The sequence below is a fragment of the Eleutherodactylus coqui genome, chromosome 2 (genome assembly GCF_035609145.1).
Source record: "Eleutherodactylus coqui strain aEleCoq1 chromosome 2, aEleCoq1.hap1, whole genome shotgun sequence".
NCBI lineage: Eukaryota > Metazoa > Chordata > Amphibia > Anura > Eleutherodactylidae > Eleutherodactylus > Eleutherodactylus coqui.
The window spans coordinates 254204439-254232254 of record NC_089838.1 but is presented as its reverse complement, the minus strand read 5'-3'; the positions used below and the strand labels follow the sequence as shown (position 1 = coordinate 254232254).

The 27816-nt window shown below is 45.0% G+C and overlaps 1 protein-coding gene and 1 non-coding gene across 5 annotated transcripts in view; both read right to left on the bottom strand.

The window, feature by feature from the left end:
• Positions 1 to 887: 887 nt before the first annotated feature.
• CHD2 (chromodomain helicase DNA binding protein 2) overlaps positions 888 to 27816 on the bottom strand; it is an 81041-nt gene continuing 54112 nt past the window's right edge. For 2 of the 4 annotated variants that reach the window (XM_066592828.1, XM_066592829.1), the window contains exons 23-38: positions 27394 to 27486; positions 27095 to 27268; positions 26567 to 26742; positions 26436 to 26477; positions 26197 to 26336; positions 24532 to 24670; positions 23814 to 23964; positions 14753 to 14872; positions 14542 to 14664; positions 13173 to 13295; positions 12265 to 12399; positions 11662 to 11840; positions 10224 to 10323; positions 6682 to 6886; positions 6278 to 6527; positions 888 to 6135 (exon numbers count right to left, since the gene is read on the bottom strand). In XM_066592828.1, coding sequence (XP_066448925.1) covers positions 5823 to 6135; positions 6278 to 6527; positions 6682 to 6886; positions 10224 to 10323; positions 11662 to 11840; positions 12265 to 12399; positions 13173 to 13295; positions 14542 to 14664; positions 14753 to 14872; positions 23814 to 23964; positions 24532 to 24670; positions 26197 to 26336; positions 26436 to 26477; positions 26567 to 26742; positions 27095 to 27268; positions 27394 to 27486 — 2463 coding nt within the window. In that variant the 3' untranslated portion in view covers positions 888 to 5822. Of the gene's footprint in view, positions 6136 to 6277; positions 6528 to 6681; positions 6887 to 10223; positions 10324 to 11661; positions 11841 to 12264; positions 12400 to 13172; positions 13296 to 14541; positions 14665 to 14752; positions 14873 to 23813; positions 23965 to 24531; positions 24671 to 26196; positions 26337 to 26435; positions 26478 to 26566; positions 26743 to 27094; positions 27269 to 27393; positions 27487 to 27816 lie in introns of those variants that run through there. The other 2 variants (XM_066592830.1, XR_010790396.1) reach the window with 2 other exon arrangements.
• On the bottom strand, positions 9057 to 9185 carry LOC136613718 (small Cajal body-specific RNA 14). The gene has a single exon (XR_010790940.1). It is a non-coding gene; the product is annotated as a small Cajal body-specific RNA 14 (non-coding RNA).

Below are 27816 nucleotides of genomic sequence, written 5' to 3'. Positions count from 1 at the left end.
AGCTTCCAGTCGGCTTTCGCCACCCCAAACTCCACCAAGGTCCAGTCCGTCACCTGTAGGATTTCACCCATCCATTTTGCCTTTGGTCAGCCCCTCTCCTTTTTGTCTTCCACTTGCCCCAACATTAGGAGGAAATGGGTACCCATCATAAATTGCTTTCTGTATGGAAGCCCTGCCAAGAATGTATTGGGAAATGGGTACCCATGATTAATTTCAGTACAGAAGCCCTGGAAAGAATTTATTGGGCCCCGGGACTTCCTTGGGTTATTTCTTCTGATTTTTATATTGCCGAGTCCTATTCATGACTTTACAAGTGAATACTCTTCACCATGGTATTTACACCCCCTCCATGTCACCTTCGGTTCTTCACCCTCATCCCCATTACATGTTTATAGTTACAGGTTATAGGTAAAGTATGATGCTTAGTATACACTGAAGAGGCAGCAGCGCTCATCCAAATGATATGGCCTCTTTAATCAGCAGAGGTACTGGTCCTCCACAATCTCGTACTGATGACTTATTCCGAGCATAGATCATCAATGTTTTTGTCCTGGAAACCCCATTAAGAATGCTGAAGATGTGCAACTATACATATCCCATTGATATACGTTGTCATAAATGGCTGTCCCCACTGTGAAGCCCACAGTCCTTAGAAACAAGAAAAGCTCTGTTCCAAAGTAAATGGAGGCAAAGGCTCACTTACCCGCCTCCTCACTGCCACTTCCATATTAAATGTCAGGAGGCAGAATTGTGACAAGTTATACGTGTTTTCCTGTTCTAGCCCTTTGGAACAATTTCTTTACCGCATTTCAGGATATCAACAATTGTTTTGCTGCATCAAAAAGCTCAAAAAATAATAGCCACGAAACAAGTAAAATACAAACATGTGAAAAAACTTCAATCACATTTTAATATACAAGAATGAAAAGTACAGCAGTTTACAATGTAGGAAAATTTAATACATACTATATAAACAATCTATTTACACAGGAAACACAAAGAAAATGGCCTTTTCACAAATATAAATTATTAATAACATACCTTACTAGTCGAATCTGTAGAAAGAGGGTGGGTCATTTTGCAATGGGTAAACTGATGGGTTTTTGAGAGGGTTGCTTATAAAAATGATACAGGAAGAGATTAGAGGGAAGGAAACCTTATACAGTAGCAGGAGATATACTGTCTTCTGTATGGGCCATCGCTCAAGTTAGGCTGCTTTCACACTGGCTTAAGGGCTCAGTTCAGGTTTCTGTCTCTCTGATCCATTTTTGGAGGAGAGAAATTGTAATAAAACGGAAGAAAATTGATGTTTTTTCCCCCCATTGATTTCAGTTGGGGTTTCAAACATATAGAAAGGCTTCAGCCTGCTTCCATTTCCATTTCTGTGAAACCCCATTGAAATTAATAGGGAAAAAAAACCCCATCTGTTTTATTTCATTTTCGCTCCTCCAAAAGCGGAGCAGCGATGGAAACCCTGAGCGGAGTTGTAACGCAGGTGTGAAAGCAGCCTATAACTTCATTATCTAACAAAATGATCTAATCCCTCCAGGACCTTAGTGTTTTTAACATGGCTGTAATATGGCCGTATTTTAGAGCCTGTATTATGACAGCAACACCTCGCGGTTCTACTAAACTGGACTTTTATTACTATTGGGGACTGTAGCAATCCAAGTTTGGTTCAGTAGAAGAGCAGGTCGCAAAGTCCAGCCAGGTTTCTTCATCCCCTAAAAGCAGGAATGAACAATGGGATCTGTTCTATCCAATACCGTTTCTAGAAAACATCTGCTTGCTAAGGTGGCGGTGAGGACATTTGTTGAACGGTAATGGGGTTGTCCCATGAAAAGATGTTATTCCCTATCCATAGAATAGAGGATAATTAGCTTATCATTGGTCGCTGGACCACTGAGACCCCAACAGTCCTGAAGGTCTCCGAAAGAATAGACTCGCAAATGAGCATGTGCACTACTACTCCATTTGTTTCAATGGGATAGCCGAGCTAATGCACTTTCATTCAGGGACCTTTGGAACCCCTGTGCAATCATCTCTGGGGGTCCAACCTTCACTGACCCGATAAGCAGACTCTCTTGAAAGTGGTGATTTACGAGACGCTCGTCAGATATAGAGTTTAGTGAAATTCTATGTGCATTTGTACTAAGCGTTATACTGGCTAATGGACTAATTGGACTTTGTATCTTATGTCCGAGCTTGTGAATGGTGTCATGACAGACTTCAAACCGTCTTGTCGTAAAGGACAGACTGATGGTGGCCTTGTAGACTCTCCTGCATACATTTCTATAACATGGTAGAGTGGCTGTGGAGAACCCTTTTGTCTTCTCTTTTTACATCTCAGTCCCACAAGCCTTCATTTTTGCAACAATCACCAAGTTTTGAAATTTATTAAAAAAAATAAACCATAAAGCAAAAACATTTGGAAGTCCATATTTAACAAAAACTGCAGACATGAAGTCCCAGCGATATCCACAGCATCCGGTCAGATGACTGCATTCCGCTAGAATGTGGGCGCTACGAACAATGGTGGCGCTTCTTGTTTGCAGAGTTTCCACACTAGCAATTTTTCTAAGACCACTAAGTCCGTATTGGAAGTACTGCCGGAAACTGGTACAATGGGACCGTTCTCAGAATATACCGGATCAAAACTGGGCCGCTGCGTCCCTTTCTGTACAACAAAGCAAACATGCAGTGATCACGGGACAATACGAAGTACCCTCAAGATGTAGATTACCTAAAATACCTGATGTGAGGAAGCGAGAAAAGAGTCTTTATCGTTATACAGATTACAGCACAAGAACACAAAACCGTAGAAGAAAATGAGGGCTGGACATTACAACTTGCCATATCAATTACAATTAATCATGGCTTAGCTATTGCAGAACGTTAGGACAAACACCATTGTACTAAGGCACTTGTACAGTTACTGTAACCATTTCTTTATCAATGCCAGACCGGGTAGGAATACCTTACTAATACAATCTTTTTGTTTTTCGAATTGAGCAGTTGCAAATACTATTGGGTGAGGAGTAATCATTTATTTCTGATTTTAATTCAATAACACTAGTGCAAAGTATTCGAGGTTGACACACTTTCCAATTTTGGAACGTACCGGCCTACTAATATGTTGAGGGTCTAATTAATGAAACCGGTTCAAGGTGCGACAGACTTTGAGGTTATAGGAGGTTAGAAGAAAAAATGTCTTTTGTGTTCCAAGAAACAGAGCCATTCTTGTTCGAGGGAATACGGCTGAGTTGCCATCACACTCGGAGGGCCTACAGACAAGTGTCCTAAAAACCCCTTTATTAAAAGGCTTCGAATATGGCCCAAATAACTGTCTACTTTTTGAGACTTGCCCACTCCATTTTTTTTTTGTATCTCCCATAAATTTCGATATATGTGCAGAAGTCTGACTAATGCATCTATAAAGCATCAATAATCTAGAATTTCAAGGTTGCCAACTTTTCCCCTGGATGAGACTGTAAAAGTGTGCTGTACAGTTCCTCGGACAGACGATCACATCAATCTGACGCTGTGCTACATGAGATATCCTACTGTAATCCATACGTGGGAAAATCCATTTTGCTAGGACTATATGGGGGCAATTTGTGAAAACATATTTTGGTTTAAATACAAATTTTCACAGTCAGTGGATACAAGTAGTGCAAAGGTGAATACGAGGAAAATTAAAGTCTGGAGTTAGCCCTCCAAATCATTTTTAAAGAGAAGATGTGCTTCTATTAACGCCTACAGGCCCATTCAGGCACACTAGCTCAGTATATATATAACTAATGATAGCGTTTTCCTTTACTGATTGCATGGATCAGGATTACATAACTAGGAAACTGTTATTTCTCATATACATTTATAGAACTCTCATTTTGGTGAGTCAAAGCTCCAAATCCCATGCATGTAGATTTAAAAGATAACCTGCTGGGTACCTGCAGCCACCACTAGAGAGCGCTGATTGCATACACTTTCTGCATTGAACCCATTAATAACACAGTATACACAGTATATAGTGGCAAACATAGGTAACCAGGCATTTACTATTTAAATCTTTGTATGGTATTGAAGCTGTATGTGAGAAAACTAGAGCTCTGACCGCTATGGAGATTTGAGAAATTAAATTTTGAACGCATAGAATTTTGAACCGCTTAGAGTTAAAAAAAAAAAAAATACAAAATGGTATTTTACCTCTTATATTTCATACTGTACCAATTCTTGCCCAAAACCTGAACAGAAAAATTATTTCCACCTCCCCTTGTTGAAATCTGTTCTAGCATTTGAAAAAAAAAATTGGATTGTATTAAGGAGATAAAATTCAATTACGTGCCATGACATCGGCCAGCTATACATCAGCCCGTTCACATGGGGAGATGTACAGTCAACCAGTGAACATTTTTACTTACTCTTTCATTGGCTTATTTTTGCCCCATTTACATGGCCTGGTGGTGAGGTGAATAAATGTTGGGGCTCAGTAATTGGGTCCTTAGACATAAATGATGTACCGGTGACGGCAGAATGGCCCTACCCCAGAAATATTTGTAGGAAGCCTTGGGAAAGCACACATGTATAGAGTAGCATACATATGCATATATATATGTAGATTAACACCATTGGCCTAATACTGTAAGTTCATTAAGAATATATTTTACCTTTTTGGCAAAAACTGAACTTTGGGGAGTTTGAGTACATCAATTATATCTTTTGAAAGTTTTCCCATCGGTTCAAGCAGAAGGGTTGGCTACATCTTTTTCGGTTGTAATCACCCATAAAAAGGAGCCATACTGATAAGATACATATCTGTAATTCTGTAGGAATTTCAGTAAACCTATATGGCCATATTTTATTATACACAGTAACGGCAGCATTATTTCTACGTGCATTTATAGCAAGTGCTATACACAGGGTAATACAATGAAATCTACTGTGAGTATAAAGGAGTATGGCAACCCTAGTGTGCAGTATAGAAAATACTGAAGTGGTAAGAATATAGGAGAATGTTATGTACGTGGGTGGAGGTGGAGGGCTGAGTTGTCCAAGAAGCCCTACCGGCTTCACAATAAACAATGGATCATTTAACTGTAATATCAGTTTCTTTATAATCGGCCCCTCCCGATGCAATTGATTGATAAGGGATCTAATATATTCATCTTTGCACTTTGCAAGAAAGTCTTAAGAAATGTTCCAAGATCTTCAAAATCTTGGGGGAAAAGTAAAATGTGTTAGTTGACTGATGAATCTCTGCTGCCAGGTCCCCAACATTTACTTTTTTTCCTTTTTGAACCAATACTACAAAAAGAAATCTTTTGTGTATAAATATCCACAGCCACTCTTGGCTTTTCTTCATCTGAGACTGTTAGAAAATACAATAGGAGCACTTTGTGCACAAGTATATTTGACAGATAAGTTAAACACTTGTTATAGTCATATATGCATCAGACTTCATTCATGGACAAGTCTTCATGGCCCTGAACTACCCATCAACAGGAATCACATTCTGTTGACTTGGCTTGCCCGATCTTCCAAGACATATTTTATACTGTCGGAGTCCCAAAACACTCGAAAGGGAAACATAATTGAAATGACGTAGAACTTAATAAGCTCATGAGTGAAAAGAAATGTATCTGTTCATTTCATACGCTTGGCACAGGTTGAACTCTCCAGAAACGTGAGCCATATATGCCTCATATTAGTATATGCAGGGCTCCTATCTCCCAACTAAAACACAGTCTATAGCAGCAAGGTCCACTTTAAGTAAGTGGCCATTGTGGGCTTTTTTTTTATTAGGAAATCAAAACACGTCTCCCCTATGTTTTCCGGGAATTCCAATTGTAGTCTGTACTCTTCTGTTCTAATGATCTGTCCAATGGAGATTTGGGATCATGAGGGGATCTTTGAGCTGGAGGAGAACGAGGGTCTGAAAGAGATGATGACTGCTGGGAAGAACCTTTATAATCCCCAGATTTTTCGGGGTGAAATGACCGGTAGTGGTCAGAAGGTCCTTGACCATGGTATCCCATAGGTGGCCTGTGGTCAGACCCCATTCGCCTAAAGTCCTGCTGATGGTAACCCTGGGGCCGAAATTCATCTGCTCGTCTCCGCTTATTGTCATGGTGGTGTCTGTGGAAACATAAAGCCAATTAGTATAAACCTCCTCAACAAATAATCATTCTTGTACTTATAGACTGTGCTTTTAGTGTTAAAAAATGGTGAAAAACAAACCATGGCTAATAAAATACTGTACTATGTGAGTGGCCAATACCTGTCATAATATTCCCGATGTCCGCCTCTGTGATCCCGTTCATTGTTATACTGGTCGTAGGGCCTCTTACGAGATGCAGGGTTTGGCCGATAGTTTGCAGAATTCCTCCTAGGATCACCATGAGGACGTCGGTCTGAATAGTGATGATCTTTGTATCTGTGCTGGTCGTACTGGTGGTGACGGTCTCCACTCCATTGCTGGTTGTTGTTGCCCCCATAGTTAAATTTCCGATCTCTCCACTCACCTCGATCTGAACAAATAATGATTGAAAATTACTTTGAATCACGGAAAAATAATTACTATGTGTAATTTAGAAACAGAATCCAAAAAGAGGTCAAAGAAGAATTAGAAGTCTGGGCAATGGTGAGCAGAGCTTGTGCAGGCGTCTTATAGTTATCACTCACCTGCATTATTGAATGGCCTTTTGTTAGGACTGATATAGTTTTCTCTTTGGTGCCCATGCATCTGCTGGGGTGGTGGTAGAATAGCGTGAGGCTTTTGTTGCATATGAAACCCATGTTGCTGTGACGTAACTGAGTCGCGGCTGGACCCGGATGGTTCTGGTCGAAAAAGTTTCTTGCTTGGTAGTGCGTCTTTTTTCTTTTGTTCCTTGGAAAGAAGGTTGTGTGAAAATACAACTAAATACAGGCGAAATTACGTTAAATAGAGAATAGTATACTTGTCTTAAAACAGTGAGATAATTTTTATGTATGTGCAGCACCTATTATAGGATAGTAATATGGTTCTGTTCGCTGATTGGTGGAGGTCTCACCACTGAGACCCCTGCCAATCTTGAGACTGGGACTCCGATGTCCCGCTCTGCCTGACCCTGCAAGGGTCACTTCTTACCCCCAGTGACGTCACTGTGAATGGAGCGCGGGGTGAGAAAGTGTGGTCAGCATTCCATTCATTTAAATGGGACTGACAGAAACACGGAGCACTTATCGCTTGGGTATCTCGGCAGTCCTATTGAAAATGAATCGAGTGCTATTGTGCTTGTGGGACCAGCACTTCATGCAATTGTCTCCTCACTACCGAGGTTGCAGTAACCCCGCAGTGAGGGTGACGGGGGAACACGGGACACCCTTGTCTGGGACACCCATTTTTTTATTTTGGCGGAGGTCTCAGTGGTGAGACCGCATTGATCAGCAAATTATCCACTAACTTGTAACTAACACTAGACTTTGGTCCAAGACCAGCCATCTGCTGGTAAAAGAGAGATGACAGGTTTTATATGTCAGTTTTAGGGCTCATGTCCACGGGCGGTTTTTCACCGCGTATTATGCAGGTGATGCACAGTCGCGTTGGTACATGGTGAATGCAGAAAATGAACTTTCAAACTTTCATTGATCTGTGTAGACAATGCACTTGGATACGCACAAGAAATAGATTGCAGCACTCTCTATTTCTCTGCATACCACGCAGCGTGAGCCCTATACTTTTATATAGGCAGCGTATGCAAACACTGTTCATATGCAATACGTTGAGTATGGGCGCCGATTCTTACGCCAACCTGCTATAAAAAAAGAGCGGGGATTTTTATTTTTTTTTTTAAAAAGACAGTCCCATTGCGCATGACCATGTGAGATATGTGGGCAAGCGCAGTACACTCGCTGCCATATGTGGTCTCTGCCAGCAGACCCGGTATTTACAAACACCAGTAAAACGCTGGTTTTGGGGGTTGTCCCGCGCCGAAACGTTTTTTTTTTTTTTCAACCCCCCCTCCCCCCCCCGCGTTCGGCGCGAGACAACCCCGATGCAGGGGTTAAAAAAGATCACAGCGCTTACCTGAATCCCCGCGCTCCGGTGACTTCTTACTTACCCGGTGAAGATGGCCGCCGGCATCTTCTCCCTCCGTGGACCGCAGGGCTTCTGTGTGGTCCATTGCCGATTCCAGCCTCCTGATTGGCTGGAATCGGCACGTGACGGGGCGGAGCTACACGGAGCCCCATTGAGAAGATAAGAAGACCCGGACTGCGCAAGCGCGTCTAATTTGGCAATTAGACGGCGAAAATTAGACGGCAACCATGGAGACGATGACGCCAGCAACGGAGCAGGTAAGTGAAAAACTTTTTATAACTTCTGTATGGCTCATAATTAATGCACAATGTACATTACAAAGTGCATTAATATGGCCATACAGAAGTGTATAGACCCACTTGCTGCCGCGGGACAACCCCTTTAATTTGAAGCGTGTTGGGGTATGGTATGCCAAATTTATTAAGAGGTGCATCTTTGACTGCCCATGTGCCAGAAAATGAAAAGACAACGATGAGCCTTATCAGGGATTTACAGCGGGATGCAGCTGATACTATTGTTTCAGCTGTATCCCGCTCCCTGAACACAGGCGGGATATGAAGAACAGAGCGGTCCAGCTGTGTTTTCTATACCCTGCTTGGAGAGTTCAGCTGTATAACAGCCAGGCGCTCCGAGCAGAGAACAGCTGGATGCAGAAGACAAGCGGGGACACCTGGCTTGTCTTCTGCATCCTCCGCCTGGAGCGCAAGCTCAACATTTAAGCGATCACTTTGCGCTAAAGAACACAACAATTATCACACAAAAGTCGCTCAGAAGATTTGTTGAGCGATAATCGTTGTCTCTAAACCAGCCTTTAGATATAATATGCATATCCAGCCAACGTTTATAGAGATCTTCCCTATGTAAACACATCGTAACATTTCAGGCCTAACATTTTAATCTCCTGCTTTATACTAGATTTCATATACCAAATTAAACATGAATAATTTGTGGAAAGACAAGAAAAGATAACAAAATCATCTATGTATGGAGCCATCGCACAGGAAGCCCGATGTCTATACAGGTCCTGTCGGCAGGAACCATTTCATTTATGTGGCAGACTGAAGTCACATTAAACTGTGTATTAATGCAACAAAGCTAAGTCTACCACAAGGAGGTCTCAGGCCTAACGTGGGGATTGAACTCTGGACCTTGTGCACTCTGTGCCAAACACTTTCCACTACGCCACCAAACAGGCTATAAGCTAAATATGTTGGTCATCACCTATCCTACAGTGCTAAATATGGAAGTGCTAGGGGCAATTTACATTTGTATGTCCAGCTTTATGCATATAAACAGCTCTAATACAATGTACACTGAATGGCCCTAATCAGCAGAAGTGGCAGTACAAGTTAAGTAAACAAGTTGCTTCTGACTATTGTTACACAGATGAATGGCTGCCTTCCCCATAGAGTACACAAAAGAGCAGTAACAGTGGAAAACTGCTCTAATCAGAAATTACACCCCCATCTGTATATGTATATATGATCTTCAAGAAAAGTTTTTATTATGAGTCCGTACATAGGCATTGCAATAATCAGTAGAGTGACGCTGTGGTCCTGAAACAACATTTTGTTCTGGGACCTGAGGGGACAATAATATTACCTGCTGGTGGCCTTCTGTGCCGATGTCTGGTCTATACCAATATACTTGTGAACCAAAGGGTCCGAAGTCCAAGCCCCACAGTGCATTGGTTTGTCCTACACTACTAGTGCACTGTATCTGCTCTATGACTGTCCATTTGATCAATGCTGGCCAATCAGAAAGCAGTGCCCAGTGTGCATTTGGCAATTATAAAAATATGTCAGCCATCTTGGACAGATGAAAATGGGGCCCAGGATAATGGGCAAATAATATACCCCTCCAGTCATGGGCCAGGCTTTGTCCCAGGACCAGAGGGTGGCTTCAATGATTGTCTCCTCTAGCCTAATGACTGACAAGTAAAGCTATGTGTATGGGCACCTTACTGTCAGGAATGCATTTATCAGAAAAACAAAAAAGTCTATTAGCTAGAAAAACAGTACAGAAGACACACTAAAGAGATTTTAATCATAAAGCTGCACAAAATAGTCCTCGCTGCTGCAATGATCAGTGTGTAGATGACTTTCAAAAATCACAATTTAATATATATGATCCATTTTAAAGTTACCTCCTCTTCCTGAGACCTCTTTTTGTGAGCCATCTTGTATAACTTGTGCAACTTCCTGGCGCCAAATTCAGTGAATTTTGAGACAAAAATCCAAAGATTTCTATAATCAGAAATAAGAAAGAATTATGAATCAATAAACATATGCTTATAGGTTACTTAAGGAAATCTGAAATGGAAATACATTCTTAAGTTAGGTTACTCAATATTAGGTCACTTAAAAACCCAGAACCTCTTGTAAATCATTGTGATCTCTTGCTTTGGTCTCAATTTGTCAGTAAGATCGCAGCAGACATATCAAGCAAAATAAGGTCTCCTAGCTCTATGTACAAAACGTATGGCCACTAGTGTACATCTTAGAAGAGGTTACTATATCGAAAGAGACTTTGTGTCCAAAATCCTCTATTCCTGTGCCATGGCAGGTGTTAAAAGAAAGCAGACAGCTAAGGCTTGGATTACATTTCCAGCAATCTCCAAATCCCAAGAATTTTATTGAACACTTGAGGGCCGAATTCTGTAATTAATGGATCTCTACTTTATCCTCTTGCATGATATTGTTCCAGCAGGAACAACTGACAATACAAAGAGTTCACCCAATCAAGTAAAGGCTGATTTAGACACAACGAGAATCGCTCAAAATTCGCTCAAAAGAATCTTTTGAGCGATTCTCGTTCTGTCTAAATGCAGGGACATCTTGCAGTTTTTGTGCACGAGTTGTTGATCGCTGAATTCTAACATGCTAGAACTGAGCGCTCAGCTGTTATCAGCCGACTGCACTGATAAGATTCTCTGTGCTTGTGTTCTGCTGTTCATGCAGAACAGCTGTAGTGTTCAGCGAGAGATAACGGCGGTGTCCCGCTGTGCCTGTATAGCTGTATAGTAATTAGCTACTATAAAGTATGCAAACATGATTGCTCGAAACGGTCACTCAAACTGTCGTTTGAGCAACTTTTGAGTGATCATCTGTCAGTGTAAATGGGGTCTAAGTCCAAGTAAAGCCCCATTTGCACACACAGACGATCACTCAAAATTTGTCAGAAACTGACAGCTTCAGGGACAGTGGATTTTAAGCTGAGCTCAGTGATGGATTAAAAGTACACGATGAACACACATTCACACAAAACGATTATTGCTCAAAAGATGGTTTCTGAGCAAATTTTGAGCGATCATTGTTGTGTGTAAAAGGGCCTTTAGTCCTCCAGGCATTACTGAACTTTTAAAGGCTCTATATAATAGCAGGCATGGTCTGGCGATGCAGGTAAAACCAAGCATAGCAGGCATATAATAGATCTACAGTATTTTTACTATTTTCTAACGATATAATATATGATAAATCTATGCTGGGATCCCCCACTATACCTCTTGGTTTCAGTTCATAACAGAAGTAAAAAGAAAAACGGATACATTTTTTCAAAAGATAAGCGATAGAAGGGATACTTACCTCCTCCATAACTTAATTTGCTCCTGATCAGAGTATGATTTAAGGCACTCAGAGATGCGATCTCCGATTTTCAATAAGCAAGTTCTTGTGTGTTCTAGCTGTTCTTGGACAGTCAGGCCCTTGTCGGGTTTATCCAGTTGTTTCAGAGCTTTCTTCACAGGCCTCATTCTCTCTTTGCACTAAAAATAAGGAATAATTTAATCCAACTTAAATCTAAACATCTTGATGCAATATAACAAAGAAACTAGCCAACTGTACTGTTACAGTTCTCAGAAAAACTCCAAGGAAGCAAACATCACGTCACCTGGAAGACCGCCCCGCTTCTCCATACACATTTCATTAAGAATGGAAACAAACATAAACTTATCAAGAAAACTGAAGAACGTCAGCAGCGCTCCCCCTCTGTGCTGAGAGTGCAGACACGGTGTATGAACATGTGCTGACGTCACACACAAGTGACACAACCATGCCTCCAAAAATGTATGGAGAAAGCACATTTAGCCTCCTGCACTGTGAAGCGAGCGCTGCTTACTGCACTTTGTGTCCAGACAAGTATTCACAACAGACATACTCTATATAAGTCCTGCAATAAAAACTACTTACGATGCTGAAGGTTTCCTGGTCAAGATCATCTTCCTCCTCCTCCCCGATGGGGACAGGGTCATTTCCAGCTGTAATGTGGACAGGCCCTTGGTTCTTTCTACTCCTAGAACCAGCCTTGGTTTCACCCCGCTTCAGCTGCATTGTAAACACAAATGATTATTAGTAAACAACCATCAGAAGTAAATTTTATAAGATAAAACCAAATATAACTGACTTTAGCCCCCTGCACACGGGCGGGATTTCCCGCAGGATTTCCGCTCGTGCCCGCCTGCATAGGATTGCATTACAAAACGCAATCCTATGCAGATGGCCGCGATTTGTCCGCGTGAAAACACACGCGGAAAACAAATCGTGGCATGTTCTATTTCTGTGCGGGTCTCGCAGAGGCCCACACAGAAATGTCACTCCCGCCGTGTCGGCTCCGCTCTGTGCATGCACCGGCTGGGCAGCAGCCGGAGGATCACATAGCGGGAGCCGCGGGAGAAGGTGAGACCCGTACTGGTCACTGCAGGGGCGCAGGTCGGATTCGGCTGCGAGAATTCTCACAGCGGATCCGACCCGGCCGTCTGCAGTGGACCTTTTTAAAGATAGGCAGCATAGTAAACATGATCCTATTACACTCGCTCCACCTTTGATTACAGGTCGCAAAAATTAGTCTTTTAAACACATACAAGTTCAAAGGGGTTTTCCAGTTTAATTTAAATCAAAGTTACTATTTAAGACACCTGTTATTGTTGTCTACTATTTTCCAGATTTCTGCTTTGAGTTTGCTGCTTGCTCATCTTTTTCGTCTCTTTCCGTAACTTCCATAATATAGTTTAATAGGGAGAGATGCCGTCATAGCCTGATCTGTGAGATGCCTTGTTGGGGATGGAAATGGTGCCTGTATAATTTGCCATAATATATACCTTTTCCTTTGGCTTCCTCTTCTCTTTGGCGCCATCCTTTTTTTGGTTCTGTTTGTCCTTATTTTCTTTGTTGTCTTTTTTCTTCTGCTTCTTCTTGTTTGGACTCTTCAGAGATCCATCCTCCTGAAAAATGAATGTCTGTTTCATTACTCTGATAACGCTGAAATAGCTTACCGACCACATGTTGTGGACATATAAAAGAGCTATATACTTTATTGTAGCAGGAAGCTCTACAGATGCTCTAGAAACACAAGATAGCTATTCTCTAACTAGTAGGTTTGGCCATTCCATCCTCACTGGAAGGTGAACCTGTACAGAATTGGTTACCCCTACAGGGGGACCTGGATAAACCGGACAGCAATATGGCAGATGAAGCCGTACAGTGAGAAATGTAAGGTTCTACATCTTGGGGCAAAAAATAGCCATGCTATTCATACCCTGAATGTATCACTATTGGGTCAGTCTATTGTGGAAAATAATTAATTCCTACTATTCACGGGTGAGTTTTCCTTCCATCGAATCAACTGGGATTTTTTGTATCGCATTATGTAACTATTAGGTGCATATAATCAAGCAAACACTGCCATACCGTTATGGGTCATACTGATATACTTAGTGACGTTAAAGGTGGCACTATCATATAATGGCACCTGTCTAGTAATTCTGATCTGCCTTAACGTTATCTAATTAAAACAGCTCAGCAGACAAGCTTAAAAAAAAGCCTGAAGACGTTGATGCATGAAGATAGCACTGTCCTTGACTGTAAGTAAGAAGGAGTCCTGTTCCTGCCAACAATAGAGGTCGTTGGAGGAGCAGTAATGGTCTGGCATCGATGCTCTTGGTTTGGACTGGTTCTGATAAAAGAAAGTCCTATAGCTGCAGCATAAATGACAGTGATTCTGGATATGTGCGTGCTTCCAACATTATGGGAATAGTTTAGGGAAATAGTTTTATAAGTTTTTGGGTGGCAGAACTCCAACGTGCTGCAAAAAGCAAGGAATTCAACCCCACTGGACACTTATGATATTAGCTGGGATATCTAAAAGCCAAACCTCATCATTAAACCTCACTCCAGTGGTAGAATGGGCATCACTCCCTGCAGGCAATCTGCAACAGCTAGAAGTACTCATTCTAGCATAGAAGAGGCTGTTATATCAGTTTGGAGGGAGGGACTCCAAATTAGAAATGTAGCATTCACAAAAGCATGCAAGCCTTGGTGTCCACATCATTTGATCATATAAGGTATGTGTAAATAGGATCTTTCTCTTTACTTTTGTGGTCCATTATACTGCTACCCTATTTTGGGGAAAGAATATGTGGTTGTGTCAAGTTGGGCCTCTATGTGTTGTTGACAAATAAGCGCACACACCTTGGTTTCTGCATCTTCTGATGGGTTGTCAGAAAGCCTAGGTGAGGAGATCTCATTGCCATGCTCATCCTTCACTTTGCCTGCTCTATCTCTCTTTGTACGTGGCCTTCTTTTCTTTTTTGCCTATGAACAGACAAATAAATATGCCCAAACGTCTAACAAAATAAACAGCAAAGCAGACTAAAGAAATCGACTGCATAAGCTCTCCTACCTCCTCTGTTGGACCGCTTTCTTTTTTTTCCACTTCTTTCTTAAGGATCTTCAGTAGATAGTCTGCTCTGGTCTGTAAGTGTTTTGCTTGAGGCTTTTTCTCAGTTTCCACAGGTAATAGCTAGAAACAGAAAATTAACCATAATAGATGCAGCTTTCAAGTCTCATATAGTCTAACAAACTCCTTGTTCTGCGCTCTTTCTTATGGTTAGTGTAGGGCTTTAAGTACCAATCCCCATTATTTTGGTTACTGGAGTAATGCTCTTCTGGCCAATTCCCACAAGATTTTTGCCATATCTTTAGTGTGTATGCTGGAAAAACTCGGAATATATGCACCAAACGTGTCCATAGGGGCGCATTAGTCAGATGAAGGCCAAATGAGAATCTATAAAAAAGCTTTTCATGACATATATACATTCAGTAACCTAAGGCTGCCTGTCCACAGGCGAGTTTTTATTTGGAGATCCGCAGCGATAAATCGCCTGATGGCAACCTGTTCTTGTCTAATCAGTGCTTGGAGTTTATCACAATTTCTGTGTTTTTCTTTATCCACCTGCTTTTTGAGGATTGACCACAGGTTCTAAATGGGATTGAGATCTGGAAAGATTCCAGGCCATGGACCCAAAATTCCAGTGTTTGTTCACCGAGCCACTTATTTATCACTTTTGTGACTTGGGGCTCCATCAGGCTGGAGAAAGCATTGTTCATCACCGCATTACTCTTGGACGGTTGGGAGAAGCTGCTCTTGAAGGATGTTTAGATACCATTCTTTATTCATGAAGTGTTTTCAGGCAAAACAGAGAGTGAGCCCGCTGTCTTGGATGAAAAGCCACCCCATACATAAATGCTCTCAGGATGCTTTATTGTTGGCAGGACAAAGGACTCATGGTAGCGCTCACCTTTTCATCTCCGGGCATTTACTCTTCCAGATGTCTCAAACAGTCTGAAGGGGGCTTCATCAGAGAAAACGACTTTACCCCAGTCCTATGCAGTCTCATGTATTCATGTACAGTATTTTCTCTGATGAAGCCCCCTTCAGAATGTTTGGGACATCTGGAAGAGTGATTGTCCGGAGATGAAAGGTGAGCGCTATCATGAGTCCTTTGTCCCGCCAACAGTAAAGCATCCTGAGATCATTCATGTGTGGGGTTGCTTTTCATCCAAGGGAATGGGCTCACACAGAATGTTGCCAAAAAACATTGCCATGAATAAAGCATAGTATCCAAACATCCTTCAAAAGCAACTTTTCCCAACAATCCAGGAGCAATTTGACAATGACAAGACAAGAGTAATAACTAAGTGACTCAGTGAACAAAAAGAGGATTTTTTACTCACCGTAAAATCTCTTTCTCGTCTCGTCATTGGGGGACACAGCAAAGACCGTGGGATATAGCTTCTGCCACTAGGAGGCGACACTAAGCACAAAAAGTTAGCCCCGCCCTCTGGCTATATCCCTCCTGCCGACAGCAGGCTAATCAGTTTGTCATGCCAGCAGTTGGAATAGCCATGCAGGAACAGAGAGACAACAATAGTTAGTCATATGACACATCAACAAAAAATGTAACTGTAATGAAAAACACGCAGCACCATGTGCGACTTACAGAATCCGGAGTCCGACCAGGACCACCACTGTGTCATATAAAGAAAGAGGGGTGGGTGCTGTGTCCCCCAATGACGAGACGAGAAAGAGATTTTACGGTGAGTAAAAAATCCTCTTTTCTCGCTCGTGTCATTGGGGTACACAGCAAAGACCGTGGGACGTCCCACAGCCGTCCCCAAGGGTGGGTACAAATAAATCATAAGCGCATGCGGTCAGTTTACAGCCGTCTGTAAAACCTTTCGACCCAGCGAAGCGTCGGCTGACGCAAACGTATGTAACTGATAAAACTTAGAAAAGGTGTGCAGGGATGCCCAGGTAGCTGCCTTACACACCTGTGATACTGAGGCACCGTGACTTACCGCCCATGACGCCCCCACTGCTCTGGCGGAATGTGCCGTCACCTGGAATGGCGGTGCCTCACCCTTGGCCCGGTAGGCTTCCACCACTGCTGAACGGATCCAGCGAGCAATAGTCACCTTTGATGCCGCGAGGCCCCGTCTCGGACCATCCGGTATCACGAACAGGGAATCCGAGCGCCGGAAGGACGCTGTCTGGTCCAAATATGTCCTTAGAGCGCGGACTAGGTCTAAGGTGTGCAGAGCCCGTTCCCTAGGGTGAACCGCCTTTGGACAAAATGATGGCAGTACAATGTCCTCATTAATGTGAAAGGTAGACACCACCTTTGGGAGAAAAGATTGCACCGGTCGCAACACCACCTTATCCTGGTGAAAAACCGTAAAGGGTGGTTTTGCCGATAGTGCCGCAATCTCCGAAACCCTACGAAGGGAGGTAACTGCCACAAGGAAAGCGACCTTCCAAGATAGCAAGCGCCACGGTACCTCCGCTAATGGTTCAAACGGATGGGCCTGCAAGGCATCCAGAACCAGGTTAAGGTCCCAAGGTGGCACCGGAGACCGGAAAGGGGGTGCTGTATGAGCAACTCCCTGAAAAAAGGTGCGCACCGCCGACCTTGAAGCCAAAGGTCGCTGAAACAAAACTGACAAAGCCGAAACCTGTCCCTTAAGGGAGCTGAGGCTCAGGCCTAAGCCCAACCCGTCTTGGAGAAACGACAGGAGACGGGCCAACGAAAAATGCATCGGGTGCGCCCCTTTCTGCTCGCACCAGCGAAAGAATGTTCTCCACACCCGGTGATATACCTTCAATGACGACGGCTTCCTAGCCCTAATCATAGTCTGGATAACTGGGTCTGAGAAGCCCCTTGCTCTCAGTACCGCGGTCTCAACTGCCACGCCGTCAAACGCAGTGTAGCTAAATTCTGGTGGTAGAGGGGACCCTGAGAGAGAAGATCCTTTCGCAGGGGTAATCGCCAGGGCGCGTCTGCTACCATGTCCATGAGCTCCGCGTACCACGTTCTTCGCGGCCAATCTGGGGCTATGAGAATCACAGGTAGCCCTTCCTTCCTGATTCTCCTGAGCAACCGTGGAATGAGAGGAATTGGTGGGAAGACATAGGGGTAATGAAACCCCGTCCATGGAGCCGTTAGCGCATCTGCTGCTAGAGCTCTGGGGTCCCTTGACCTGGCCAGATAGGCTGGAAGCTTCTGATTGAAGCGAGACGCCATCAGGTCCACGTCTGGCTGACCCCATCTTAGGCATACTTCCTGAAATACCTCGGGATGTAGCCCCCATTCTCCTGGGTCGACCTCCTTCCTGCTGAGGAAGTCGGCCGCCCAATTTTCGACCCCGGGAATGAAGACTGCCGATATCGCTGGAAGATGTTTCTCGGCCCATGACAGAATTCCCTCTACTTCCTTCATGGCTCCCCTGCTGCGGGTCCCGCCTTGATGGTTTATGTAAGCCACCGCGGTCGCATTGTCTGACTGGATTCGCACTGGAGTTCCCTCCAGCCGGTGCACGAAATGCTGCAAGGCCCGGAGTATTGCTCGCAGCTCCAGGACGTTTATCTGGAGACAGGACTCCTGCGTGGACCAGGTTCCCTGTGCTACCAGATCCCCCAGCGTGCACCCCCAGCCTGTCATGCTGGCATCTGTAGCCAGCACCTGCCACTGCAGGGGCAGGAACGACCTGCCCTGCTGGATACGTGGCGAGTCCAACCACCACTGGAGCGACTGCTGAACACCTGGCGGAATCCTTATCTTCCGCTCGAGGGATCGTGCTAACCTGTCCCACCTTGACAGTATCGCCCACTGCAGGGGGCGGGAGTGGAACTGGGAAAATGGAATCGCCTCGAAAGACGATACCATCAGTCCCAAAACCCTCATCGCATGGCGGATCGCCACCGGTCGCTGCGATAGAAGGGACCGCACCTGCCTCTGAAGCAGCTGACATTTTGCTTCTGGGAGAATCACTCGACCTCGTGCCGTGTCGAAGCACATCCCCAGGTACTGCATGCGTTGAGCTGGCACAAGAGACGATTTCTTGAAATTGATCAGCCAACCGAACCTGGTAAGCGTGTCCAGGGCAATCTGCAGGCTCTCCAGGTTGTCCCGCTGGGTCGGGGCTTTCACCAGAATGTCGTCTAGATACGGCATGGCAACAACCCCCCTGGAATGCAAGATTGCCATCACTGCCGCTAAGACTCTTGTAAACACCCTGGGAGCTGTCGCCAGCCCGAATGGCAATGCCGCAAATTGGAAGTGCTCTTCCTGTACTGCGAAGCGGAGGAAGCGCTGGTGCGCCTGACAAATGGGGATATGTAAATATGCATCCTGGATGTCTATCGAAGACAGGAATTCCCCTGCCTCCAAGGATGCGATGACCGCTCGTACCGACTCCATGCGGAAATGACGGACCGCTACGAACCTGTTCAGCTTCTTTAGGTCCAGAACCGGACGGACGGAGCCGTCCTTTTTGGGGACCACAAAAAGATTTGAGTAGAACCCCGTGAAGTATTGTTCGGGGGGCACTCGCACCACCACCCCCTGTAAATAAAGAGAGCGGACCGCTCCGAGAAAAGCTGCTGCCTTCCCTGGGTCCCCCGGGGTTCTGGACCGAAAGAAGCGATCGTGCGGTTGTGAAAGGAACTCTATCGCATAGCCCTTGGACACGACCTCCTGTACCCAAGTGTCTGAGATCTGAGATGACCAGACCTGGCTGAATTGGAGAAGCCGTCCCCCCACCTTGTCCGAAACAGGTGGGGGCAGTCCCTCATGCGGAGGGCTTGCTTTTGGTACCCTTTGCGGGCTGGGGCCCCCGCCAAGAGGACTTTGGTTTAAAGGAAGGAACCTTCCTTTGTTCCCGCTCCTGTGGACCCTTCCTCTCCACCCTACGAGGACTCGTCCGGCGATAGGAACGAAAACGTCTGTGCTGTGGAGATGACCGCTTTGGACGGTTCTGCGGCAAAAGCGAGCTCTTTCCCCCCGTAGCCTCTGAGATTAGCTCGTCTAGCTTGGCGCCGAACAGACGAGATCCTACAAAGGGCATACTGATCAACGACCCCTTGGAGGAAGCGTCCGCATCCCACGATTTTAACCATAGGGTCCGGCGAGTAGCCACCGATGCCGCGGAGGCTCGGGCCGCCAGCCTGGCTGTATCCATAGAGGCCTCACAGAGAAACATGCCCGCTTGTTCAATCTGGTGTGTAATGCCCACCAGATCCTCGGACGCTGCCCCTTCGAGGATTCCTTCTCGTAACCGCTTTGCCCAGTCAGTAACAGCCTTACTGACCCAGGACGAGGCAAACACAGGCCTAAGAGCCGACCCTGCCGCCTCAAAAACGGTCTTTGCTAAGGCCTCGACTCCTCGATCCTTGGGATCCCTGAGGGAGGAGGACTGTGCCGTGGGTAGCACCGTGTGCTTAGCCAGGCGCGAAATGGGTGGATCCACTAGTGGTGGGACCGACCACTTCTCCACTAAATCCTGCGGGAAGGGGTATTTCCCGTCCAAGTAACCTATCTTGGAAAAACGCTTATTCGGTGCCTTCCACTCCTTAGATAGGACCTTGTCAAAGTCCTCATGAGGAGGAAAGGTTTTTGGAGAGCGTCTAGGCTGCCTGAAAGAAAACGATATTCCAGATGCCTGTGGTTCCTGTTCAGTGAGCTGAAAAGTGTCACGCACCGCAACCACTAAGCTCTCCACCATCGCAGAAAATTTTGGGACCTGATCCTCCTCCACAACAGAGTCTGAGGAAGATTCAGACCATTCCTCGTCCGAAACATCCTCTTCTGCCGACGAGCGCCGTGACCTAGTGCCAGAAGAGCGCAAAAGCGACGAGGAGGATGGTGATCGGGAGGGCCGCCGTGAGTCCGAAGGCCTGACCCGTTTACGTCTACGGCCACCCTCCTCATGTGAACCCGTGGCGTCCTGCGCTAACCTTTCCAAAATTGCGCCAGATGCCCGAGTGAGGTCAGACACCGCCATTGACAAGGAGCGGGCCCATTCCGGCTCGGCCACAGCTGGGGGCTGAACTGCGGGGGGGATGCCCTGCCCAGCCGCCTGTTTCGCAGGGGAACAATCTCTACAAAAGGGCTCAGCCTGTCCGCATGCGAACTTTAGGTTACAGCGTGAGCAAGCAAAGTGCGTTACTCTTGCTGTCCCTGGTCCAGCTTCCAGGGCTCTGGGGTCAGACATGGTGCTGGGGTTTCACCAGGCAAAGAAAACTGCGAGCTATCCTCTGCTATGCCAACCGCCGGCAGGAGGGATACACAGCGAAAGAGGGGAGCTAGCCGCCAGGCAGAGCTTACCCAGGTCCTTGCCGAGGTCCGAAGAGGTCCGGGGAGCCGCTGGGTTGGGAGACTGCAGGTGCTGAAGGGCTTTCTTTTCCTGAAGCTTGAGCTGTGCAGCGTATAAGCTGAGCAGAAAAGGCAGCAAGGAGTGGAGCAGCAGGGAGGTTTTTAAGTCCTGGCGCGCTGTCCCCAATAGGCTGCTTCTCTGATGTCATCCCCCTTCACCTGTGCTAAGGGAGGAAGGGGGAGGGGCAGGGCGGCGTGCATTGCCGATAAGGCCACGCCCCCTACATGGAGTCAATGAAGGCAGCATTCTGCAGCACCCACGCCACGAGGCCACGCCCCCAGCGTGACACGGGCGTGGCCACGCCCCCAGGGAGGATCACCGTGAAGCCACGCCCCCACGCGTCATGTGGGCGTGGCCACGCGGCGTGGCCACGCCCCCTCCGCTCCCGGCATTGCCTCGCCCGGGGCTGCACTGCAGCCCCTCCACTGAGCCCCTACATCGCAGGAACTCCTGCCGGGAGCCCATGCAGGGAGCCGGAAGACCAGGGCATCCTGAAGTTGTTGCTGCCGCAGCCTGAGGTGCCATGCCTACGAGGCCACGCCCCCCCGCCGGCTTGTGCCTGAAACCAGTGCCCTGAATATCCGCAGCCATACATAGCGGATACAACCCCCGCGAAAAGGAGCCTGTCCGCCTGCGCCTATGCCTGCGCCTCGCTGCAGCCCACAAGGTACGCATGCAAAAGCGACATACTGGGAGAGCCAGGGAAGGGAGAGGGGAGGGGAGGGGGGTCGCCAGCACATACTTACCTCCTGCGTTCTTGCTGGAAGATAAGGCGGCTCCCCAGTTCCAGCAGCCTACCCCTGTAACATCGCCTGCCCGTGGGAAGGGGATGCGGACCTCTGCACCAAACATAGGGGGGCTCACGCTGGCGGGCCACATGCGGATATATACGACCCGGATGTGCCACCTTTCCTTCTGAGGCGGGCCGGGCAAGAAGCAACCTGGACAAACCCGAGGTTGTTCGCCCTCCTCTCCGTTCGGGTTTGATGGGGAGCGTCCTGCCTCTCCGTCTAACCCTGGCCCTTAAAGCAGCCCTAACGGGCACAACCGTCCTCCTACGAGACACTAAGCTAAAAACTGATTAGCCTGCTGTCGGCAGGAGGGATATAGCCAGAGGGCGGGGCTAACTTTTTGTGCTTAGTGTCGCCTCCTAGTGGCAGAAGCTATATCCCACGGTCTTTGCTGTGTACCCCAATGACACGAGCGAGAAACATTGAAATTTGGTGTCCATGGCCAGGAAACTCCCCAGATCTCAATATCATTGATAACCAGAGGTCGATCCTCAAAAAGCAGGTGGACAAAATAAAAAACAGAAATTGTGACAAACTGCAAGCACTGATTAGGAAGAATGGGTTGCTCTCTGTTAGAATTTGGCCCCAAGGCTGATATCCAGCTTGCCAGGGCGAGTTGCAGATAAAAAAACGGGTCAATACTGTAACTATTGAGTCATTGCCTAAACTAGATGTATTTGTTACTAAAAGCTTAAAAACTTATGAAATACTTATAAAATGTATTTTAGTACATCACGGAAACATCTGACTAAAAAAGCTAAAAACACTGAAGCAGCAAACTTTGTGAAAACCAAAACTTGTATCAGTCTCAAAACTTTTGGCCGTGACTGTATATCGCAAAAACCTCATGAAGCATACATTAAACAGGTGATAATAATAGCCTATGGGTGATGGAAGTCCCTATTAGACATCTGTCACAGCGCCAATTTTAGGCCTTGCAAAATATACTCTAGTCGAAAGAGACTGCAACTAGTTTGCTGTCTCATCGGAGATAACCTCTTACAAAATGTAGCCGCTGGGTCCTGATCCTGACACCTCCAGCAATCAATTATTTTGTTGGTTGAACCACAGCCCTCCAGGCATCTACCCTGTGGCAGCAGAAATGTAGTATCACTTGGTGGCCAGTTACATGAATGGCCATCCATGTAACACAAGTCCTCCAGAATGAAGGCCGCTGCTACACGGAAGCTTGCCATTTTGGCTCAGAGGGTGGTCCACAATGAGAGGATCCACACCTATGATGTCCTTATGCCATAAGTTATGTGGACAGGGAAAGTCTTGACGAGACACTTCCTTTAAGCTGACTAAAGCAATAACAAAGCCATACATGTAAAGGATTACTTCCAAATAATGCAAAATTGAGGTTGAGATCTCTAGTGAAAGCCACGGTCGCATTATTTATTTTATTCCTGATTTGCATATCATATACTCTATGCATGTCTATTTAATAGTGCAGAAAAGTTTGCATATTTTGCAATCAAGCTTCTATGACCTATCCTCAGGATAGGTCATCAATGAACGGTGGACCCAGCCAATGATGACCTATCCTGAGGACATTCACAGCGAGAGAAGTCTCCGTCAGCAACAGTTGGTGAAAAATTTTCTGCTTGACAAAGACTATCAGTAGAGTCGAAACGTTGCTGCTGTCTTTGTATGCTGTGAAGATAATAAAAAATATCCCTGTTGGAACAGAAAATTTGCACAAACTTTTGCTGCCAGATACTTCTCTCGCTGTGATTGTGCTCTTGGTCTTGGTCGGATCCCTTCTTGCTGGCGTGCAGGCATTGGACTGCTGGTTTAGTTGGTGGGTGCTGTGGATCTATCCTGAGGACATGTCATCAGTAACAATTTCCTGGAAAACCCCTTTAATGGTCATAGGTAAATTGCCCCATTAACGGAATTATTTCTAATTCTAGCACTACTTTGTAACAAAAACTAAAAATGGTCATTAACTGTTACCTTATCCGTCAACTTCAATTCTGGATCACTTTTAATCAGCTCCCAGTTTCCATACCCATGTTCAACAATCCCCAAGAGCAAATGAGAGTCATCTTCTACACCCCAATCCACATCGAAATGGGCAGCTTTAACCCGACTAGATAATAGGAACCTGAGATTTAAAAAAAAAAAAAAAGAGGAAAGGCATGAAAACAGCGCTAGAAACATGTTATAGGCACACACTATTGAAAAACGTTAACCCTTTGCAATCCAATTTTGGATTCAGGGTTTTCTAGGGGGCTTTCTCTTTCTGCCAGTATACAATGGCGCCGTCTGCTGGCTAGAGCCAGTACTGCAGTATGTGATATGCTGGAGAGGCCCTGACAACAGAGTGGCCAGTAATATACAGTAAGAATACCCTGCTGGACGTCTTCCGACAACGGAACTGCACAGGCTTCAATCAGAATGTTGGAAGATGTCAGACAGTGGATTGGAAAGAGTTAAAACAAGACAAAAATGCATTTACTGCTGTTGCCACATTCATGATTTTATGGTCATCTCTATCTATTCTTGCTTTTTTTTCTATAAGTGGTCAATGAGCAAGTGCTGTTCAGTCCTCTATACTCCCCAATACGCCTTATCAATTAGCAGTCACAAGCAGATGCTGACACCAGCTAATCATCATAAAGCCCACCCTGGTAAAATCAACCAAAAAAGCCATATGGAAAACATGACTCACTTTTTCTTCTCCTCTGCATCTTTAGGAACAGCTTTACTGAGAATTTCAAAGTCTTCCTCATGTTGAATAATAGCTTTTACATTCACTTGGACACCAGAAATCTTTATAGTTGGACCCCTTCTTTTGCCAGGACCTTTACCTAGAACACAACAAGGCATGGCTAGAACTGAATCTTAATCATATTACTTCTGAGATCCTCTGACCAGCTATGTAGGTTAGCTGCAGATGAGTCTTTAACCCCTTAGTGACTACCCTATAGTGTTTTTACATCCATGGGTTGGCTTGATAGACTGCCTGTCAGATCGCAGAATGATGTATTGCTATAGCGTCAAAGTAACGCATTATTTAGTCCGCCTGGTGAATGCGCTCTGCTAAAAAAAAATGCCAGAAATGAGTATTTTTGGTCACCTTGTCTCCAAGAAAAAAGGCAATAAAAAGCGATCAAAAAGTCGTATGCATTTCAAAATGTTACCATCACAAACTACCGGACGTCCCACAGAAAATGAGCCCTCGCACAACAATGTAGACGGAAAAATAAAAAAGCTGTTGTGCTCAGAAGATGGCGGCAGAAAATAATCGAGAAAAATTAAATATCTTTGAAAAAAAATACAAGTAGTACAGCGAAGAAAGAAAAAAAAACATCTAAGTTTGGTATCGTAGTAATCGTACGGACCCATAAAATAAAGTTAGCATATTATTTTTGTTGCAGTTTCTGCACTGTAGAAACTAGATGCACAGAAAGATGGCGGAATTTCTTTTTTTCCCTCATTTTTCGTCACTTAGAATTTTTTTTACGTTTTTCAGTACATTACATAGCACCATTGAAAAATACAACTCGTCCCGCAAAAAACAAGCCCTCATACAGTGTAGTCGATGGATAAATAAAGGAGTTACGATTTTTTTAAAAGGAGGGCAGGAAAAAACAAAAACACAAAAAAACAAAAAAGCTTGGCCACTAAGGGGTTACAGGTTTATTCACATCTGCATCAGAGCTCTCTTGCAGATTTTCAGTACAATCCAAGACTAAATAACTCTGCACTCAGCGCTATTTCGTCCCGGTAAATGCTGGTGTGCATAACGGCAGTTGGACAAAACTTATAGTCAGTGGGTTTAGTCTAACGTCGTTCGGGTCTGACATTTGTCAGATCCAGCCCCTCCGGTTTTACCATTGTCCAGCTTCTAAGATGAAGATGAACAACAGAATTAAACAGTGCAAGTGTGAATGAGCCCTAATGGTAGCGACACATATAGTGGTCTCAGTACGGCCGACATGCAGCTGAAAATCGCGCTGACATGCAGTTTTACAACAAATCGGCTCGGTGTTAAAGCTGCTAGTTTAATGCCATCATGGTGTTGCCAGTACAACCACACTGACATGACCAATCAAGTTGAAAAACACTGTGATTTTTGGTAAAGCTACATGTCAGACAGTTTCCAGCCATGCTGTGGCAGATATGCTTCTCTACTGCAGCAACTGAGTGTACGTATTACTACATTATTAAAGTGAATCAGTGTTGCTTATAACACCAATCAGCTTTCATTTTTCCAGTTTATGTTACAAAATGAAAGCTGTGATTTTATTGGCTATCATAGGCATCGCTGACACTACCACTTGTATGCACGAGATCACTGTACGCCCATTCCTTCCTATATTAGGGAACGTACCATCAGTGGGATTCTCCTTCAATTGTTCTCCGAACTCTTGCATGGCCGAGGCACAACTTGAGTGTAAAAGGTCTCCCAATCTCTTGAGATCTGCGATTGATTTCTCAACGAGTTCTGCATCACGTGCGATGCACTCAAGTCTTATATAGGGAAGAACAAAAATATATCCGCTCAGAGCTATAGAAAGTGACATAACATTCTGGTTTTGAAGATGCAACATACAGCAGAAAGCAACGTACCTTTCAAGTGGAGTTGGAAACTTTTTGTACGCCTTTATAAATCTATCAAAAAACAGAAGGTGAATTGGATATCATGTTTTCAGATGGATCAGTTCAGCATAAGTATACAATGAAGGCTTTCCGACTGATACCTTCTAATCTCTACATCTGTAAAACCCTCCACTGTATCCTTTCGGACACTGCGGGGACGCCCTCTGCGTTTGGGTTTCTTGTCGTCATCCGAGTCATCAGAATCGCTCTCTGAGCCGGAGGAGCGCTGAGCTTTCTGCTTGGATTCCAGATCGGACTCGCTGTCATTTGCCTGTGCCTATAAATAAGTTGAGGTGAACTTGGTTTTGCTACCGTCTCTGTTTTTATGACATGCATATTACTTAAATAGTAGGCAAGCTGCTTAGGAAACAGCAATTAAAAATATAGAATTCACTGCAGAAGAAATGTGCCGTTGCATGGTACCCATTCAAATGAATGGCAGATCAAATAATATATGCTTGATTATTGCAACAGCATTTCCCGCTCTCCTAAACAGTAGGGATCCTAAGTAGCAGACCCCAATCTATGATATCCATCTGCCCTAACAGTAAGTAAATGCAGCAGTAAAATAAGACTACGCAGGAGCGCTGCTGCTGAATGGTGTTTAGGGACTTCAGCCCAAGTCCTACCTTTTTGTTTAAGCTCCGAATCCTAGGAAGCATGTAAATTTCCTCTAGCTCTTTCTGTCGGGCTTCCTCTTCTACTTTCTTCCTCTGGTCCTCTGGAATGATATCGTCCCAGTCCCTCTGGGCTTTGTTTTCAAGCTCAGGTTGTACATCTTCCATAGTTGCAAAGTTAGCCACCTGAAACCGGATGGAAGATGACCTTCTACATCACAAGTTCTTATCACAGTGGCCCCCTAGGTACTGTTATAGAAGGACTTGGTAATGTAGACAAATGATCCTGGGATCACTGGAGCACCACCTACCTTAAACTGAGACAGCAGCTCGTCGGTTGCGCTAGAGCTAGGCTCGTTCTCTCTGGTCTCGGCCAGTCGTAAAATTTCATCGATATCCATTTCCTATGGGTGAAGAAGACAAAATAAGAGGATGTGTAAAGAGGTGGTTTGGGTGACAGAAGTGATCTACTAGCACAGGCCTTGGGTGGATTCCTGGTACTGACTGACCTATGCACAGAAGTGTCTACAATGCTAAATATCACTTGTTATTACAGAATGAAGATGATTAGGGGGCCTATTAATTTTTTTGTCCTGCAGATACCAAAATCAGAGCGTTTATAGAGGCCTCATCTTAAGTTATGTCAGAGATACTAGATGCAGTGCACTATTGTGAACACTTACACTTATGTTCCTTCTAAGTAAAATCTATATTGTAAAAGAAGAATCCACATA